The following is a 19,226-nucleotide window of genomic DNA, read 5'->3' on the forward strand; positions in this document are numbered from 1 at the left end:
ACTGTTGAGGTACATGGGACCAATGTTGTGTAAGGCTTTGTATGTGTGAGTGAGGGGCTTGAAGAGTGCTTGTTTGTTGAATTGGAGCCAGTGGAACTCTTTGAGGTTCAGGGTGATGTGAGTGCAAGGGTGTGGGGTGGGAGGTTGAGACTGAGCTTTGACACAGATGTTTATATGGTCTGGAGTTTCCTGAGCATTGATTCCAACATAGAGTGTATTGTCGAGGTCCAGCTTGCTGATGATTATGGCTTGGCTGGTGGTTGTGTGAGTGTTGGTGGAGAGCCATTTGAAGATCTTCTTGAGCATCTTGAGTGTGTGGAGACTGGAGATGGAGATTGTAATAACTTGGTCAGTCGTGGTGAGTTGTTTGTCGATTACTATTCCAAGTTTCTTTGCATGGGATGCCAAGAGGGGTGTTGGTCTGAGTTTGGCAGGCCACCAGTGGAGTTCCAGAGAGAGGTATCTTTGCTGAGGATTACTGCTTCTGTCTTGTCTGCATTGAGCTTCAGGCAGTTGGATTTTACCCATCTGGTGTCTTCGGTCATGCAGACGGAGAAATTAACCTGGGTATTTAACGTATTGTTGCGAGTTTGAGTTGGGTGTTGTCAGCATACAATACGAGGTTGATTTTAGGGACGCAGATGATGCTGCTCAGTAAGGTCATGTAAGCGGTGAACAGAATGGAGCTGACTGACTATCACTGTAATAATGGGCAGATAAGGTTGACTGAAACCAAGGGGAAAGGGTCCATGCAGAGCGACTGATGGATGCGGCCTTTCAGCAATGATTATATCCAGCGTAGTGAAGGACTTTGGTTGCCAGCTTTGTGCAGTCATTGGATAGGGATGGGGTGGAAGATGGTGTCGAAGGCTGCAGAAAGATCGATTTTGATCAAATGTAAAGGAAGACAGTCTGTGCTCTTTTATTATCTAGGAGTTACCGGAGTCACACTGTACTCTTGTCAATGAAAGAAACAATAAATGATTTCTGTAGTACTTGAATCCCCTTCTTTAAAATTAACTGCTCTTTGAGCTCCTCTGTAAAATGTGTTAAATCTAATAAACCCTACATGTTGCCACCCAACTACCTTCCTTTTGCATCAATCATCTCATAAATCCAAAGCAAACAACTACATAGATCTGAATTTTCTGGATGGCATCCTCTCATTTCAGAACCACACACAAAAGAATATTCTGATACCTATGTGTGGTGGTGAGCACACAGCATCACATAGGACTAAACATTCTGCAGTAGAAAGTTTTCTGCCTAAACTAGAGATTCATCTGAAATGTTATAAGAACTCTTCAGGCTCTTTAGTTTAACAAATGACTCCTATAATGATAGGGACAAAGATCAGACTTCAGTTCTTTCAGCCTATATTCTCCTTCATCCCGCTTAGTGAAATAGATAATGCTGTGTCCAGCATTCCTTGTCTCTGTCTTAAAATATGAAAAAAAACAGATGAAAATGCAAATAGCAGTGTCAAATGATTGAGGAGTTACAGGCCGTCAGCTCTGGGTAATCAGTATTACATTCAGTTAAATCAAGATATTTCATCTGCCATATAGTCTGAATGAGTTCAATATGGAAATTGGGCAAAATGGCCATGTTTTTTGTGTGATTCACTTTTATTTTTTTATACAGAACAGAATTATGAAAGTAGACGCACTTAGTTATACATTTAAAATGTCTCTAATAATAAATGTGACATGCCCATATAAACAGTTTTTCTATGAAGCGTTACAAGTGTTGCAGGGTGACATAAAACCTCCAAAATGCAAAAAAGATGTGGACTCTTTTTGGAAATGCAAAGACGGTGTTTTACTGACTGTCAACCACAGGGAGAAAGGCCCTCTTGACACACAGGCGGGCAGCTGGTCTCTCTCAAATTGCTGCTTCATGGGCATACACATCTTTCATGATACTTTATTACCAACAGTAAATAATAATTGACTTGTAGGATATAGATTGAAGGCGACCCCATAACCCCAAACTCTGACCTGATCCTGTACACATTCTTTACTGCACTTCCAACAATGTTTAACAAACAAAGCATTATTCTGCTCATGAATGTATGTGTATTTGCGTTAAATGTAATTTAAGTGGAATGTGTGCTTTAATCATTGTGCACCTAAGACCCCCATGTGTTCTAAGCTAATTTAATTTCCCTGCACCCATTATCTAAACTGGGTACAATCTGTTTGGAAGCACAGAGAGCGTGCCTGTGATCTTGTGTGCCAAACCTATAAATATTTTCATGCTTGATAAACACTAGTTGGCGAATTATATTTGTACTCAGAAGTTATATCAAGGTCACATAAGTATTATGTATATGATGGAAACAATAACAAAATAATACCTTATGTACCGAATGAGCCTACTTTTACTCTGACGAGGTGAAAAAATCTGCAACCTTCCCACACTAAACCTATATCCCTTCTATCATTAGATCAATTACCAATACACTTGACAAATTTGACAAAATTGTTCACAGGTGGAACAAGATATCTTTGAGTAATTTGTGGTGAAGATCCATCAAGAGGATGAAACACTCACTCAGATCCGGGTTAATGAGGCTCAGGTTTCTGTTAGTTCCAGTCGCATCAGTCAAATATGGATTGAGTCTGCTAAGCGACAAGACTTGCAAATTCTGCAGAGGTTGTGGCTACGGTTTTGAATCTTTGGTGCTTATCATTTGTATATGCCCAAATCTATTGAACCTTGTAGAAAATGTTGCAACTTTGTTATTTTAGACGGGGCATTCGTACAGTTGAAAAAGCAATATTCCACAAGTCTACAGGGTATTATGTTGGATTTAGCATTTAAGGAACTTGATTTTAAAGGAAACAAAAAAGAACACAGAAACTGCAGATTCTAATACAATTGTGCAATCATGACGGTTTTAACTATATCACAAAAAAGAAAAGAAAAAAGAGTGGACCAGGAATCCAAAAGTAAGAAGGAGAAAGTGGAGTGGCAGAAAGTTGAGTTTGGAAAGAGAATGTCAGGGTCTAAGTGCATATGAGAGTAGGAAATGAACCTAAAGTAAGTTAGATAACAGAGAACCGGTGAGTGGAGAACAAAAATATTAAAAAATATGAAAAGAAAATTGAAGAATAAAAAACACTCCAACACGGTTATTAAGATGTATTGCCCCTTTCCTTGTCATCTTCAGTATCGGGAGCCAGCATCAATAAATAGTCTAAGCGGCTGCCTTACGTCTTTCGGCTGCAAAGTCCGAGGCTGCGGTGTGGCATAAAGTTCACTAGTAGTATCACAATAGGACAGATCACGCAATCAAGCTGCTTCAGTAGGATATGTGCTGCTTCTCCAGTAAAGGGAAACCAGTCGTTTGGCTAGCAAAAACAGCATAGCTGTGAAATGTCTTATGCTGACAGGTAAAGGCTTAACATATCCACGGAGGGCCAATAGCGGGTCACGAGTAAGTGTTTGCTCTGTCATGCGAGACAATACAGAATGGACAGTTTCCAAGAAAGTGAGTATCAGAGCTCAATTCCAAGCAGGATGAAGAAAAGAGTCCTGTTCCACTGCACATTTAGGACAGTGGTGTGATCTAGTCTCATATAGTATGGCCATGACTTTGGGAGTGGTTTAGGCACAGTATAAGTATTTAAAGTTTAGCCATTTATGAAGGTGATTATTGGAAATCAGTTTGGCATGTCCGCAACAGTAGTACCACCTTTTGTTGGGAAGGGGGTATCCCAGATCTCCCTCCCAAGCAGCCCTTGCATTTTCCATCCCGAAAGGTCTCAATTGCAAGGAAGTATGATATAGGTGGGATATCAAGTGAGCATTGTCTGAAGTGGTAATAATTAACGTTGGGATGGGGAGTCCTGTGGTTCTGAGGGGGTAAGAAGGAAGGACGGCACGTAAAGTGCCCTGTAATCGTGTAACAGGAACCTGTCCATGTGTGTTGTGTTATGCCTCTCTGTCAGGGCAGAGATAGATTGCAGGGTAGAGTTTGTGAATAGGTCAACCACAGTATGTAGATAATGTGTTACAAGTGTGCGCTGGGCCAAGCTCTCACAAGTCAGTGGCAGCCAGGAGTTGTTGGAAAGGTGGATATGTGGGGAATATAAAGTATCATAGGCCAAACAGCGGAGGAGTTTGGTCATGCCCAATATGTGATGGGGAGCATATGTATTTCCAAAGGGTTTCTAGTTAACCCCTGGGATACTATTGTAGAGAGGGACAAAGGGAGAGCGTGTGTCCATTCTGGATTTATGGTATTGTAGTCTAGCACCAGGATGATACCAGTCGTAAGCAAAATGGCTTGAGCTATAAGGTAATAGAGATATTGATCAGGGACTCCAAAGCCTCTGTGGTCATAAGGGAGTGTCAGAGTGCTCCAACTAAACCAAGGGCGACGGCCTGCCCAGATGAGGCGTGTGAGTAGACTGCACAGAGGCATTTAAGGAACTTGATAAATGGAACAGAAACAGCACTCTGTAGATTGTTTAGGAATGAATAGGACTACATCTAGGGAAATTAAACCACCCTTCCAATATAGACAATGCACAATCCTCAAATTAACAGAGTCCTGTTTTGATTTGCGAAGCAAAGTGTACTTAGGGGCCGATTACGAATGGACCCCCGAACCGGTGGTGGCGGTCCGGCCACCGACGCACTGCGGCCTGCCTGCAGTATTACCACTGTGACTGTCGGATTGCCACAGGACAGGTGCAACTGCTGAGGATCCTTGATGCTGCAGTGGTGTTGCAGCGGTCAGAGACTGCAATATACTGGCGGTGCTGCTGTGTGACTGCCAAGCATATTACGAGTTACCTCCCCGCCATCATTTCCATGGTGGTGAGTCTGTCATGGTAAAGGTGGTGGAGAGGCAACTCAGAGGGCCCTTACAGGGCCCCCCTGTTGCCTCTGGGCCAGGGGGTGCATGCAGGTAGGCACATGTTGTGCCCCCTTTATGTATGCACCCCAGTTCCTGCACGGTATGAACTGCACAACATGGTGCAGTCCATGCCATGCAGGGACATGCTTTGGCGGTCCCACGGCAGTGCCTTTTCTAAGGCTCACATATAAAAGTCCTAATCTGGCAGGAGGTGTGTGTATGGGTTTGGTGTCCTCCTGCGGAGAGCTGGCGTGGTGCTTTGCATTAGGACTGCCAAACTCGTATTCAGACTCTTAGTCCGGTTAACAGAAGTGATGTAGAATGACCTTTGCGTCATTGTTACTACTCATAAAGTTATGTTGAACTTTTGGAAATTGTTTTCAATAGAATGTTTGCCTCCGTGACCATATGAATATTATGGTATGGAAATTGGTTCTCTCAATCCTCACAGTACGTAAAATGTCCTCATTTGGAGACCGTGCTGCACGTTCTATATTATTGTCGCTAGGGCAGTCCACAGATGGATTTAATCCTGGCATTATTTGATTCAGGGTTTGTTAAAGGACAAGGTTCTAGGCTGATAAATCCCTCCCAACCCTTTGACATAAACAGCTCACTATTACGAGGAATGCAAATCTGGGATGAATTACTTCTGCATTATGTGAGCATTTTACTTAGCAATGTATGCTGATGTTCTTAAATCAAAATGTTGTTTTAATGCCTAATTATATTTTATTGGGTCATATAATTCTTAAAACAAGACTGAATAAGGTAATTAAGAATGAAATTTGGTGATGATTTTTATCAAGCGAACAAAATAAAAGTAGCATCTATCATCAAGAAGATCGAATGAAATAGCCATAAAAAATCAGCTCACAATCAGAATCTTCTATCAAACTTGTTGCCCTCAATAAAATACATGTTTGAGTTAAGTTATTTTTGTCACAGTACTTTGCGAATTTCAGAATCTGACTAATATCTTGCATCTTCATTTTCAGGAAAATTCGAAGGGATTACCCATCCCAGATTCTGATCCAACTGTGTGCTGCCTTGCTTTGTTTGAACCTAACCTTCTTGCTGGATTCCTGGATTGCTTTGTACAACAACGTACCAGGCCTTTGCATATCTGTTGCTGTATTTCTTCATTACTTCCTCTTGGTAACATTCACTTGGATGGCTCTTGAAGCCTTTCACATGTACCTGGCACTAGTCAAGGTCTTTAACACCTATGTACGGAAGTATATCCTCAAGTTCTGCATCGTTGGCTGGGGTATGTATAACTTAATCATACATTGACATTTCAAAAGCCTGTATGTAAAAGAAATTAAAGTTAAGACTGAAAGGGTAAAGACAGTGCCAAGAAAGCGTGCTTTCACCATACAGAGAAAATCTTACTAGATCAGTTTGACTTGCAAATTCTGCACAGGAAGTACTGTGCCCCAGCATTATCCATTGTGCATGTGTAGCTACCAGGACCATAGATGGTTTGTAGTGCAGGTTAGAGGCCAATCTTGTTTCCCATGCATGGAATGTGTCAGTAATTGAGCCTTGCTCAGGAGGCCACAGTCGCTGACAACTAGTTAGTGAGAAGGCACATTGCCTGGGGCCAGTTTTAATCCCTGAAGAGAGGACAGGGCTACTTACCTGTAGGCATGTTGGACACTCCATAAGGAGGTAAGCACTCAAGGCAGGACCCTCACTTATCCAAATCCAAACTCTTTTGTGCAGCACAGCTTCCCTAATTCATTCGTTCTGCTCCCAACCTGCTCACCTTCAGGAAAGATCTGAAAATGTGGCTGTTTAACATCTAGGTCTAACATTGTTTCTGACCTCTTTCTTTCCATACTGCTGAGCTAGCACCAGGACAGCTTTGGGTAACCGTGTGCTCTACAAATGTATTTAACATTAATATTAACTTTCAAACAAACACTTGCACCACCTAACCTGTGTAAAGTGTAATAGTTGAGTGGTTAGTCGTGAAGATTTCATTCTTGCATACATCTCTGAAAAAATGTCACCTCATAATTATTCTGCAGTGGTGAAAATTTGCCAAAACCAGTGCAAAATACAGCAACTGTCCAATATATAGGTATTTACACCCCTCTAACTAAAGCTTATACTATGGGTTCTCTCAAGACTGTGGTAGTTAGAAAAACGTCAAGCACAAGTCAAAACCTTTATGGAGGGTTTGAGAGCGGCAAAGTGCAGTAGAAATAAAGGGTCTGGTGAAGTACTGAAAGACAGACGCAAGATGTTAGCTCTTCCTTATTAGGTTACTTTTACATTTAGGGTCTCTGCCACAAACATGATGGATATCCCGTCTACTGTATTTGAAGTGCATTATACCCAATAACACTTGTAATATGGTGAGCTAGATATCAGCAACATTTTGACGGAGTAGCTCATCCTCCCAACCATAAATGATGCTCTTATTCTTTGTTGTTTAAGTCCTTTCATGCATATGTTCTGGTCAAGTGTGGTGTTCGATGAGTTCTCTTCACCTTTGGATAGCTTGGGGCGTAACACAGGCCCCCGCAGTGTGGGGGGCCCTGAGCTGCAGGGGGCCCCCTCAGCACAGTACTCTGTGGCTGCTCCGAGTTCCTGCGTGTACGCTAACTGTTCAGCGTGGGCCATTGACGAAGGCAGTGATTTACTTAGCACTAATTACCTCGGCTCACTCGCCGCAGGCGCAGACAGTATTGTTCTCTCGAGTGCCGATTTAAAAGTTTTGAGAGTGAGCTAATAAAATGCAACCATTACCATCTCCAGGAGAATTTGCCTTAGGCAGCGCAGCAGCAGCCCTTAGCTCAGTGTTGCCGGTGGGCGAGACACTGATTGAGCTGGATTTGGTTCTGCGAGGGGTAGGGGCTGTGCCGCGGCAGCGTGCGGAGATTATTTTTTAAATGCCACACCCCGGAACATGTACCGCACAAGTCACCGTGACCAGCAGTTGTTCAGCGCGACATTGAGAGGGCAGTAGCAGCACTGCAGGAGTATTAATAAAGGCAGTGAGTGCCGATACTGCCGCTTACCAGTAACCGGGTAAGTAAGCCAAACGCTGCTTTGTTCTTGAGCGTGCTGGTGAAGGTCAGTTCGTGCGTGGTTCTAAAACTCACTGACTTGGATGGTACGAATTAAGAATTGTGAACAGAGGCCTGAGCAATCATTTCTCCGGCGCCAGGCATGGTGTGCAAATTGGCTTTGGCTCAATATAAGCTTGTGACGAAAATACATTCACCAGATTTGTATGTAGAAGACGTGAATAGTGCTCTGTCTGTACACACATAAAACCTGTGTAAGTGACATCTTGGGCCTCATGTAGGTAGCGTACCAGTTACCACTTCTTAAATACCGAGCCGTACCGACTCGGTATTTAAGAAGTGGTAACTCGTATGTAGGTAATGAGTCGGTAATTTTTACCGATTCGTTACTAGTCGGTGATTACCGAATCGGTATTTACCGATTCGGTAATGAGGCATACCTTCCCATTGATGGGAAGGTATGCCTCATTACCGAATCGGTAAATACCGATTCGGTAATGGGGGGAACACATACAAGGGTGGCAGGGTGTCACATTGACACCCTGTTGCACCCCTGTTTCGGCCATGTGTGCACATGTGGCACACATACATGCCCTAAGGGCATGTATGTATGCCACATTGCACACAGCCACGCGCGTAAAAATGCATTTACACATACATTCATTATTTACCACCAACTATAAGTTGGTGGTAAATACCGACTCATAAACACACACACACACTCCCCCTACATCTCGATTTTGCTTCCGGAATTTACCGAATCGGTAAAATTACCGATTCGGAAAAGTTACCGATTCGGTAACATTACCGATTCGGTATTATTACCGAATCGGTAATTTTACCGATTCGGTAAATTCCGAATTCCCCCTACATACCAATGGCCAAAATACCGGTCGGTAACGGTATTATTACCGAAAATCGGCCGTTACCGACCGGTATTTGGCTTCCTACATGAGGCCCCTTGTGTGTGGGTGCTGTGCATGTTGACCGAAGACCCATTGTCCTCTTCACATTTGCAGCTGTTATAAACTCCTTAAGCGTACGGGCATTTTTGAGGAAGGCTATGCAACTTTTGGCGCCAGCAGGTCGTTTGACCTGCTTGTTCCAGCTGTTGTTTGTTTACTTACCACGTTACCTCTAATTTATTTTGGACACACTGACTGCTCATGCCGCCCTTTTTGTCATTTCTCTGTTTTGTCCAGCTCTTTCACAAATCCGACAGGTTCCACAACCCTGGCGCCAGGGACAACAGCTGCCACTGTTGTTGACGTTTTTTACACTTTTGTGACATTAAACTATGCTGTTTTCGGTGCATTTCACTTTCATTATCTCTTTTGGAAGAATCTGGATATATTGGTATTTATAATTCTTGTTTAATTTCTCCCCTTTGTGCAATATGTCGGTATGCGCCAGTTTTAAGTCTATTTCTGTCATCTAGCCTTGTAGTTGTGCATGCAGGTGGTTTAGTATTAAAGCATTCCCATAGCTCAAGCACAAAATGGTGCCACCTTGCTCAGGTTTACGACTCCTCAACTCTGTGATGCAGAACACTTAAACATTGCTGCTCCTATTTGTGTCTCCTATGTTTTGCAAGGTATGGTTTAACCCCGTGCATGCTTATGACGAGCCCAGCTCATCATGAGGCACAGTGGAGCTGTGCTCATGACGAGTTGGGTTCGTCATAACGGCTGCGATCCGCCCACGCGTGAGCTCAGCTCATCATGAGCACACCTCCACTGTGACTCATGACGAGCTGGGCTCGTCACGAGCACCGCAGTGCCGCATGCCCACCCCCCGCGCCGTGGGGGAATTACCCCCGTCGGCAAGGGGTTAAAGTGAACACCCAATGGAGGCCGTATAATGTCAATTCATTGTCTTAAGTAGAAGTTGGAGCCCATGTCCCCAAATCTCAATCTATAAATGTATTTTAAGTGCCAAGTCTTCTAAATTGTCAACTGTTGTGATGAATGCCATTATTAACGGACTATGTAGAATTATTTTATTGTGTATAAAATAATGTAAGGGTTTGTTGTGTTTACGCGGATGAAAGGCTGAGCTATCTTAACTAACATTTAAGAACAAAATCAATTAAAGTATACAGTTGTACCAGCATAACTTTTGCTGAGTTTTCATGGGCTTCCTGTAGACAGACTGAATTCTGCTCAAAGATCAGCGATTGTATTGGAAGCATACTTTCTGGACACGCAGAGCAGACATTGCTTTATCCCACCCTGCGTTCTTCCTTTTTGAACATGTTATTCAAAAATGTGAACACACTGAACATCCATGAGATCACAGAGGGCTATGCAGGTGGCGGAATTTAGCCAACATTTACGGCTGCTGGCCATGTTTGTCTGTGTTTGTTTGCTGGATGTCCAGAGGCCCCGCTCTGTGCAGACTCTCATGTCACACATCATCAAAGATGCACTGTGCTTTGTGCCTGAATGTCACATGTTGTGGTGGTCATGCCTTTGTGGCAAACCATTATCGGCTAAGAGGAATAACAGTAACATTTTAGTGCTAGCCCCAGTAGAGAGAGCGCAGATTCTCCTCACAGAAGAGGCTGAGCAATCGTACTCATCATTATGCTTTAAAATTTCATACTGTTAGCTCTGGGTTGTGGTGGTAAATAGTGAAGTCAAAATAAAATAAAAATATCGCCATAGCCATACAGCCCACATAAGGCACATACCGACTCTGACAGCAAGATGGTGCAGACAGAAAAAGGACAACCATTAAAGAGAAAAAATGTGATTTATTAGGAAAAGCATGCAGCTAGCTTTCAGAAATACAATAAAAACAATCACCGCCTCACTAATACTCTCAACAACCTGTGCCCCCACCCTTAAGCACCCCTAAATGATGAACTCCCCCAAGCAAACAATCACAGCATCCACTACCATTCTGCTTCCTCTCCTACCTACAACCCACCCTCCTTTGATATCACACCACTACAATAAGTGGGTGGGGCCAGTGCAGTAAGTGGGTGGAGCTTGGGAGAAATGGGCGTGGCCTCCTATTTCAGCACCTAGACTTAATCTTTTACAAATTAAGCACTGACAGACAGATAGCCTGTGTGACAGGCGATACTGGTTTTTGTTAGTTTGAAGATTAAGGGCTAACAACCACGCTCTGTAGGACCAGTTGTTTTATGTTTTTTGTTTGTAAAACACATCTCTAATTAAATGCTTTTAAAATGAATAGTTATACACCTCAGATTTTTTTGTCTTGCTTTCATTTTAAAAAAAGGGTGTAATTAATCGCTCTTGTTAAAACGTGACGTTCATCAGCTGCCGAGTCTGAGATCTTTGAATGTCCTGCATACCAAGACTTGACTCAATTAAGAAAATAGATAAGCAACTGCCAGGAGATTTCATTCAAGCTGCTGCATAAATGACACAGGTGGTCAGTGCGTAGCAAGGGTGCATACAGTCCTAATGCAAGTAAGGAAAACCATCCTCCTGCTTACAGCTTGAGTATTCAAATGCAGCCATTGTACGGTGCAGTGGGCCCCTCACACCCCTGGGCACTAGTTCCACTGCACCGGCTCCACCAATGATTGCTGTGCCCCTGAGCCTGGTTAAGTCCTCTAGCGCTCTTAGAGCCGGCATCGCATCCTGCTTGTTTAAAGATGGCTCAGGCCTTCGATACATTTTTCTATGTCAATAGGAATGCAGTTTTCCACCTTTAATGTTTGACTTAACAACCAAAGCATTTCCTAGCTTTTCTTTCATCACATCAATTGACGCTGAAAACAATGATCTGTATACACTACAGGTGCATCGTGTGCTTTGTGACAGGGAATCAACTAGTAACTTTACCCTTTTGTGAAATTCTGATAAAGTTCGTAGGTACTGTCGTAGGTTGGCATTCAAAGAAGCATCCTGCATTTTGTGTTTTTTGCTGTTTTAGGACCTTTCTTTAATATGTGTCTTCTACTGTTACATGCCCATTCTACTGGGGAAGCTGGTTTGATTTGAGGTGTGTCCAATCAGATTATCATATACAGATCCCCAGGGCTTTAAGTGGGGTGGGTCTCACCGATGGTTTTTTAAGGGGGCCTCGAAACGGGCTTCTATCAGGCGCTGTTTTGTGCCCTGGCGGTCGTTTTTTTTCCGGACTGCAGTGACAGCACTATGTGCCCATGCTCAAACTGATCCCTACTCCTCTAGTGGAGAAGTTACGGCATGTTGTCATGCCAGGTGAGCATTGTAGGGGGAAGGGAAATCCTTTAAAGAGAGTCATTATCTCTATGGAGTTCCCTTTGCTTTTTGAAACTCAGAAGCAGCAACATTTTCGTGGTGTCACCAGGGCTTTAAGTGGAAGCTTTTTCAATATTATATACAATATATTATATACAAGCAATAGTTGCTGCTTATTTATATTATGCAACTAACACCCACTGACAAAGCCAGTAGTTCTGACTTGTTGTAGGTATGATGTTACTTGTTGTATCATATATCTGGATGCAATGACAGAAACAGCCAAATAGTCAAAGTCAGGCGGCACATTATACAAAGCACAGATTTTTAGTTTACGTGTTTTAAGCCACGCCTTTAATTACATTGGCCACGCCCCTTTGAGAGTTCCCCCCCCCCCAGTTTTTTCATCCCACTTAAGCCCTGCAGATCCCCTATGGGTAAATGGCGTAACGATAGCCCCTGCAGTCCCTGCAGTGCAGGGGGGTCCACTGAGATCCAGGTGCCCCCCTGCGGCACTTTGGTCCGGAGCATGGGGGGCCCCCTCCATGTAACTTGCAGGGGGGCCCCCTCAAGTTTCGTTACGACAATAGGATTAGCATGAGTGTGATCATGGTGAAGAAGCTTGAATTAAAAAATATATATGTATACCATTTGATTCAGTGGCTTCCTCAGGCTTGAGCTGGGTACAATGTTCTCAAAGAAGCAGATTGTTTTCTCTTTGTCTTTTATTTGTTTGGGTGCTGATAAGTCTGAATCATCTCTTGTTTAACGGTTGTCCGATAAAGTCATGATGTCCTGAACTGAGATGCACAAGTTTCTTTGTCAGTGCTAACAGTTCTCAAACAGATGTCATTTTGACAGTTTGAATTTTTGGGAGATTCTTGTTTAATATCTCCAAGCCTTAAGGACAATATCACTTACACAGTACATCTGAGGATGCCCACTCGGTGGTGGAGGGCCAGCCCTCTCTCAGATGTTAATGTAAAGACAATGTTGCCAAATAATAGTGCTGACATGATACCAAAAAAATATTAATTCAAGTAGATGGCCCTTTCAGATTCCTGGAGAGTGTTTGAAACGCCAAGTTCAAGGCTTGAAGGAGCTTGAAAAAGTGCTTCTACCAAAAACTCATGACTTGTACTTATGATTATTCAGAACTGCTGACAAGAGAGCATGGGAACCCAAGGAGATCCCAATCATTTCTTTCAAAGAGCTGATTCTTATCGCATTTCAGTGGGTAGGCTAAACCAAAAATCTATTAAAGCTGCAAGGGAACAGAATGTTTATGCCAACCTCGTCGGCTCATCTTCGGTAGTTACTATCATGATACTTGACAAATTGTGTCACAAGGGGGCAAGCCATCTGACGTCCAGCGCTGGCAGAGTGTTTTGTTTTTATTTGGCAGACGTACAATAAGTTCAAATACTGTATTCTGATAATTTGCTTTAAAAAGTCTATAATACACAAGAATCAATACATATATTTTAAAAAGGTAGTAAACATATTAAATCAATAAACTCCTGTTGATACAAGAGATTTGTACTATCTTACTACGTGTGCACCCCACTCTAGACAAGAGAAAGTGAGTCACATGCCTTAATTATGACCCACAAAAAAAGAATTATCACAACATGCAAGTGCAATTAACATTTCCTCCCCATATTCTAAAATGTCTTCATCCTATTATTCAGGGTTGATAACAATATTCATGGTGGAACACTTGTATTTTTACTACCCATTCTTCGAGGTACATGGGAGAAGCTGACTTCTTATTTAATGAAAGACAATATTTTTCCTCATAAAACCATAATATCTGACTCAGTTAGTTCCTCCAGAGCTGTTTTGGAATTAGAGGTATCTAGGCATAAACTGGCATTTAGATAATTTGAAAGATCTGACTCCATTAGCTCTCTTCCTAAAAGCGGCATTTTCAAAACTGTGATTTAAAATCTGACTTCACCATGAGCTAAGATTGTTCATTAAAAATTCTAAAAACACCAAACATAAACTAGAGTCCTGTCCCCATTTGGAAAATTACATTTTATTCAGGGCCTGATTTTGATTTTGGTCCCGCGGTGGCAGCGGTCCCAAGTACTTTGTCGGGCTGTTGGCGGTCTGCCTGCCGTATTTAAATGTAGCTCCTAGAAAATGAAGACCACCACGGCGGCGGTCTTCTTTGCTGGTTAGCAGTACTCAATTGCCGTCAAGCCGGCAGTATTGCGCCAAGCCGATATATAGGTTCATGTTGTGTCGGCTGAGTGCTGGCGGAGTGAAATTCATAGGAGTGTGGAGACAGGTAAGTACAACTTATCTAAACGTCAGTACAAGTGCCAATTTGCATGTAAACCATCTGTAGGCAATGTGATATGCCCTTTTGTGTTACTGTTTGCATGCCAGTCACACAACATACTCACACTATTGAATGCAAACCCACAGGCACCACTAGCACAACACAAAACACCACAACAACAAATATTTTTTTTAGTGACACTAGAGGTGTGTTCAATTTAACTTGATTAGTAGCAAATTGAACACTACCGCATAACACCTAAGGAAAATATTGCATGTCAGAGAAATGCAGACAGGCTACAGCAATTGTCGATACATAGGTCACATGTAAAAGTAGCTTACCGTAGATCTCGGAGACAACGGAGTCGTTTGGTGTCGTGGTGGTGTTGGTGCAGCAAAGGTAGGACCTGGACGAGGGGATAAAAGACATAAAAAGAAGTGCAAAGCAGGAAAAAAGGTAGCTTTTTACCTAATTTGCTTAGATTCCGCCACTCCCAAGTAGAATGGATTCCCGGCACAATTGCCTCAGCGGGAAGGCACATCCAAATCAGATTGGCGTGGATCTTGGTTAGAGTCCCATCGGCAGTTGTTTCTACCTATCCCGCCATCGATTTGGTTGGGAAATCCTCGCGGAGGCCACAGGACTGCGGCGGTCTTTAATTTCAGGTCCCACCAACATCGAAATAGGGATTTCCAAGCCAGTGGGCTGGGAGACCACCGAAAAAGTGACGGCAGGACTTGATCGGCCAAGCCCTAAATGAGGTCCTCAATCTAATAAGTGTTGCTCCACTATTATCCTATAGGAGAGGAAGGCCTTGCAGTAGTGAAAAACAAATTTGAGGGCCTGATACTCCAAGAAAATCTTACGCTTTTTTTAAGGTTTACGATTTTTTGCAATTCACAGAGTGAGTAGTATCTTTACGGCTGCAGAGTCTCCACACTCGTGGTGGAGACTTCGCACATAAAAAGATAGGCAGTCGTAAAGATACTACCCGTAAACTTGCTTTGTGAATTGCAAAAATCATAAACACACACAAAAGTGTACGTTCACCTTTGTGAATCAGGCCCTAAGAGTTTTTCCATACCAGGACATGTAAAACTTAAAATTTCATGTCCTACCTTTTAAATACATTGCATCCTGCCCGCTGGGCTGTCCTGGGCCTACCCTTGGGGTGACTTATATGTATTTAAAAGGAAAGTATGGGCCTGGAAAAAGGTTTATTTTGCCAGGACAAGATGGCAGTTTAAAACTGCACACACAGGCTGCAAAGGCAGGCCTAAGACAGGTTTATAGAGCTACTTAAGTGGTGGCACAATCCGTGCTGTAGGCCCCCTAGTTGCATTTAATTTACAGGTCTTGGGCACATGTAGTACCACTTTACTAGGGTCTTAGAAGTAAATTAAATATGCCAATTGGGTATAAGCCAATTTTATCATGTTTTAAGGAGGGAGCACATGCACATTATCACTGGTTAGAAGTGGTAAAGTGTGCAGAGTCCTAAAGCCGGCAAAAACAAGATCATCAAAAAATGGAGAAGGAAGGCAAAACGTTTGGGGGAAGACCACCCTAAGGCTGACAGGTCTAACATGCCCCCATCAGCTGAAAGTGGGGAGAACTACTCAACCCTTTGGGAGCTCTCATCACTAAGGTGTAACAACCTGGATAGACCATCAGCAATGGTGTGGTTTGACCCAGGACGGTGTTCAGTAAAATCCATTCCCTGTAGGGAGATGGACCACCTTAGCAGTTTGGGATTTTCATCCCTCATGTGCATGAGCCATCTGAGGGGCCTGTGATCTGCCTGAACCCAGAAGTGAGTTCCAAAGAGGTATGGTCTCAGCTTCGTCAGTGCTCAGACCACAGCAAAGACCTCCCTTTCAATCACACTGCACTTTGATTCCTGTGGAAGTAACCTCCTGCTAATGAAGGCTACTGGTAGGTCTAGGCCCTCTTTAATTAACTGTGCTAAAACAGCCCCTGTGCCATGCTCTGAAGCATCTGTCTGCACTATAAACTCCTTAGAGAAGTCAGGAGCCTTGAATACCAGTGCTATACATGGACGTCATTTGAGAGTAGTCAGGGGTCGCAGCTGTGACCTCTAGATTTCTCCCTCCTACTCCTGGCACTTCCTTTGTGACCCCTGGCCTCAGAGGAGGCAAATGTATTGCTATACACATGGCCTCCTTGAGGGTATCAAAGCCTTTCTGGCAGGTCTCTGTCCAGATCACCGTAAGGGGCTGCTTCTTTGAAGTCAGCTCTGTTAAGGGTGCAACAATGGTACCACATTCCTTAACAAAACTCTTTACAGTATCCTGAGAGACCCAGAAGACCCTCACCTCAGTTTGCGTTTTAGGGGGTTGTCAGGCCAGGATAGTTTCGATCTTAGCCTGGAGGGGCTGCACCTTGCCCACCATGTGGCTCAAATACACCATGGAACCCTGCCCTATCAGGCACTCACTGGCCTTGAGAGTTCGGTCCACCTGCTGCAGAGCCTGAAGCACCTCCTGAAGGTAGTACAGGTATTCCTCCCAGCTGAAGCTAAAGACAGCAATGACATTCAGGTAGGCAGCCCAGAATGCCTCCTTTCCCGTTAGGACCCTGCTGGCAAACCTCCGAAAGGTGGCGGGGTATTCTTTAAGCTAAAGGGCATGACCCTAAATTGGAAATGGCACTCTGGGTCGAGAATGCAGACCTCTCTTTTGCCCCCTCAGTCAGGGCAATCTGCAAGTACACTGATGTGAGATCAGAGGTGCTCGGCAACTTGGCAGCAACCAGCTTGTCACTGAGTTCAACAGCTCGGGGGATGGGGTGTGCATCCGTCTTCATGGAGGAATTAAGTCTCCTGTAGTCCACACAGAACCTAAGTTCTCGAGTGGTGCCTAGTGGGACAGGCTAAGGTACCTGCACCACAGGGCTGGACAAGGGACTATTGGATGGCTCTGTCACCCCTAACCCAGCATCTTGGAGACCTCATCCTTGGTACTGGCCCTCCTCTTGTCAGCCAACCTGTAAATCTTATTTTTAACAGGCAGACTGTCTCCAGTGTCAATGTTATGGACGCACAGGTGTGTGAGTCCAGGAATGAGGGAGATCAGAGAGGGAAACTTCACCAGCATTTGGCAAGAAACACTCTGCTGTTCTGGAGTCAGAGTAGGGTGGAGGTTGACCGTCTTTACTGGTCCGTTGGGGTCTTATCAGACGGGTGGTCAGGGAAAGGCTCACTCTCCTCTTCCACCCCTTCATTTGTTACCAGGAGCATGTTGACTTCGAATCTCTCAAAGCATGGTTTGAGGCAGTTCACAGGGAGCACCCTCAAGGGGTTTCTATGGGTCTTGAGATCCACCAGGCAGGTGGGCTCCCCCTTCTGCTCCTTCACCTAATATGGGCCTGTCCAGCGATCCTGGACAGCTCTGGGCTCCACAGCCCCATGACCTACACTTTCTGGCCAGGTCAAAAATATACCAGAATGGCCTTCTGGTAGTACCAAAGTTTCATAACTTTTTGACAGGCCTCAAGATTGTGTTTTGCCTTCTTCCAGCAGCAATACATCTAGTTGCGGAGGGCCAGCATGTCGCTGACCACACCCTGAGGAGGTTTCCTGGGAGCTTGCTACGTAACCTCTCTGACAAGGTTAAGAGGTCCCATAACACCCTGACCATAGAGGAGATCAAAGGGGCTAATCCCCACTCCCTTCTTTGGCACCTCCCTGTAGGCAAAGAGATGGCATGGCAGGAGGACGTCCCACTTATGGCTCATGGGCTCAGGTAGGCCCATTATCATGCCTTGAGGTTCTTGTTGAATATCTCCATAAGACCATTTGTTTGCGGGTGATAGGGTTTGGAGAACTTATAAGTTCCTCCACACTCCTCCCACATGAACCTCATGTACACCGACATGACATTAGTGCCTCTGTCAGTCACTACCTCTTTGGGAAGCCCATCACGGGTAAAATTCCACATCAGGACCCTAACCACCTCAAGTTCCGTCACTGACTTCAGAGAGATGGCCTCTGGGTAGAGAGTGGCATGGTCCACCAAGACCAGGATGAACCTGTTGTCTAAAGCTGTCTTAGGGTCCAAGGGTCCAACAATGTTGATACACACCCTCTCTAAGGGAGTGCCAATGACAGGTAATTGGGACAGGGCAACCTTGAGTTTTTTTCCTGACATCCCACTGACCTAGCAGGTGGAACACGACAGAATGCATCTGAGTCCGTCTTCATCCAGGGCCAATAGCAATGGCAAAATACTGGGAAAAGGTCTTGTCTTGCCCCAAATGTCCTGCTAAGTGAATGCCATGAGCCAATCTCAGTGGGCAGGCCCTGTAACACTGGGACACCACTAGCACACGGGCTGCCACAGGAAGCTTAGGCTCGGTATATAGGAGGTCATTCTCCCAATAGATAAGGTGATCTCCAGATGTATCACCTGCTGCCTGCTGCCTGGGCCTCGGCTTGCTGTTTCAAGCCCTCAAGAGTGAGGCACTCCTTCTGCGCTTTGCAGAATCACGCCTTGGTGGGCCCATCCTCAGCTTGCCAGCTTTCAAGCCAAGGCAGTTCACCAAGGGCAGCAATGTCCTCCCTGGTGGGCTCAGGAGCATCCCCCTCAGGTGCCCCATCAACCTGCTGCTTGGGAACTTCAGGTACTGGTTCTTCACACCCCTTGCCCTTACTCTTCTTGGCAGCTGCCTTGACCATTGTTCCAGGCACCCATGACTACCCTCCCGGGCCGCAATGGACCTTCTGGTCATACACACCCATTCAGGCAATCCCAGCATCTCCAAGTGTGATCTGAGCTCTTCCTCCCTCCAGTTAGTGTGCTCCA

General features: G+C 44.3%; 1 protein-coding gene across 3 annotated transcripts in view; it reads left to right on the forward strand.

The window, feature by feature from the left end:
• Positions 1-19,226, forward strand: part of ADGRG2 (adhesion G protein-coupled receptor G2) — a 900,557-nt gene that overhangs the window by 783,435 nt on the left and 97,896 nt on the right. For all 3 annotated transcript variants that reach the window (XM_085622206.1, XM_085622207.1, XM_085622208.1), the window contains one exon: positions 5,869-6,140. In XM_085622206.1, coding sequence (XP_085478332.1) covers positions 5,869-6,140 — 272 coding nt within the window. The remainder of the gene's footprint in view (positions 1-5,868; positions 6,141-19,226) is intronic.

This window comes from Triturus cristatus, chromosome 8, assembly GCF_964204655.1.
Source record: "Triturus cristatus chromosome 8, aTriCri1.1, whole genome shotgun sequence".
Taxonomy (NCBI): domain Eukaryota; kingdom Metazoa; phylum Chordata; class Amphibia; order Caudata; family Salamandridae; genus Triturus; species Triturus cristatus.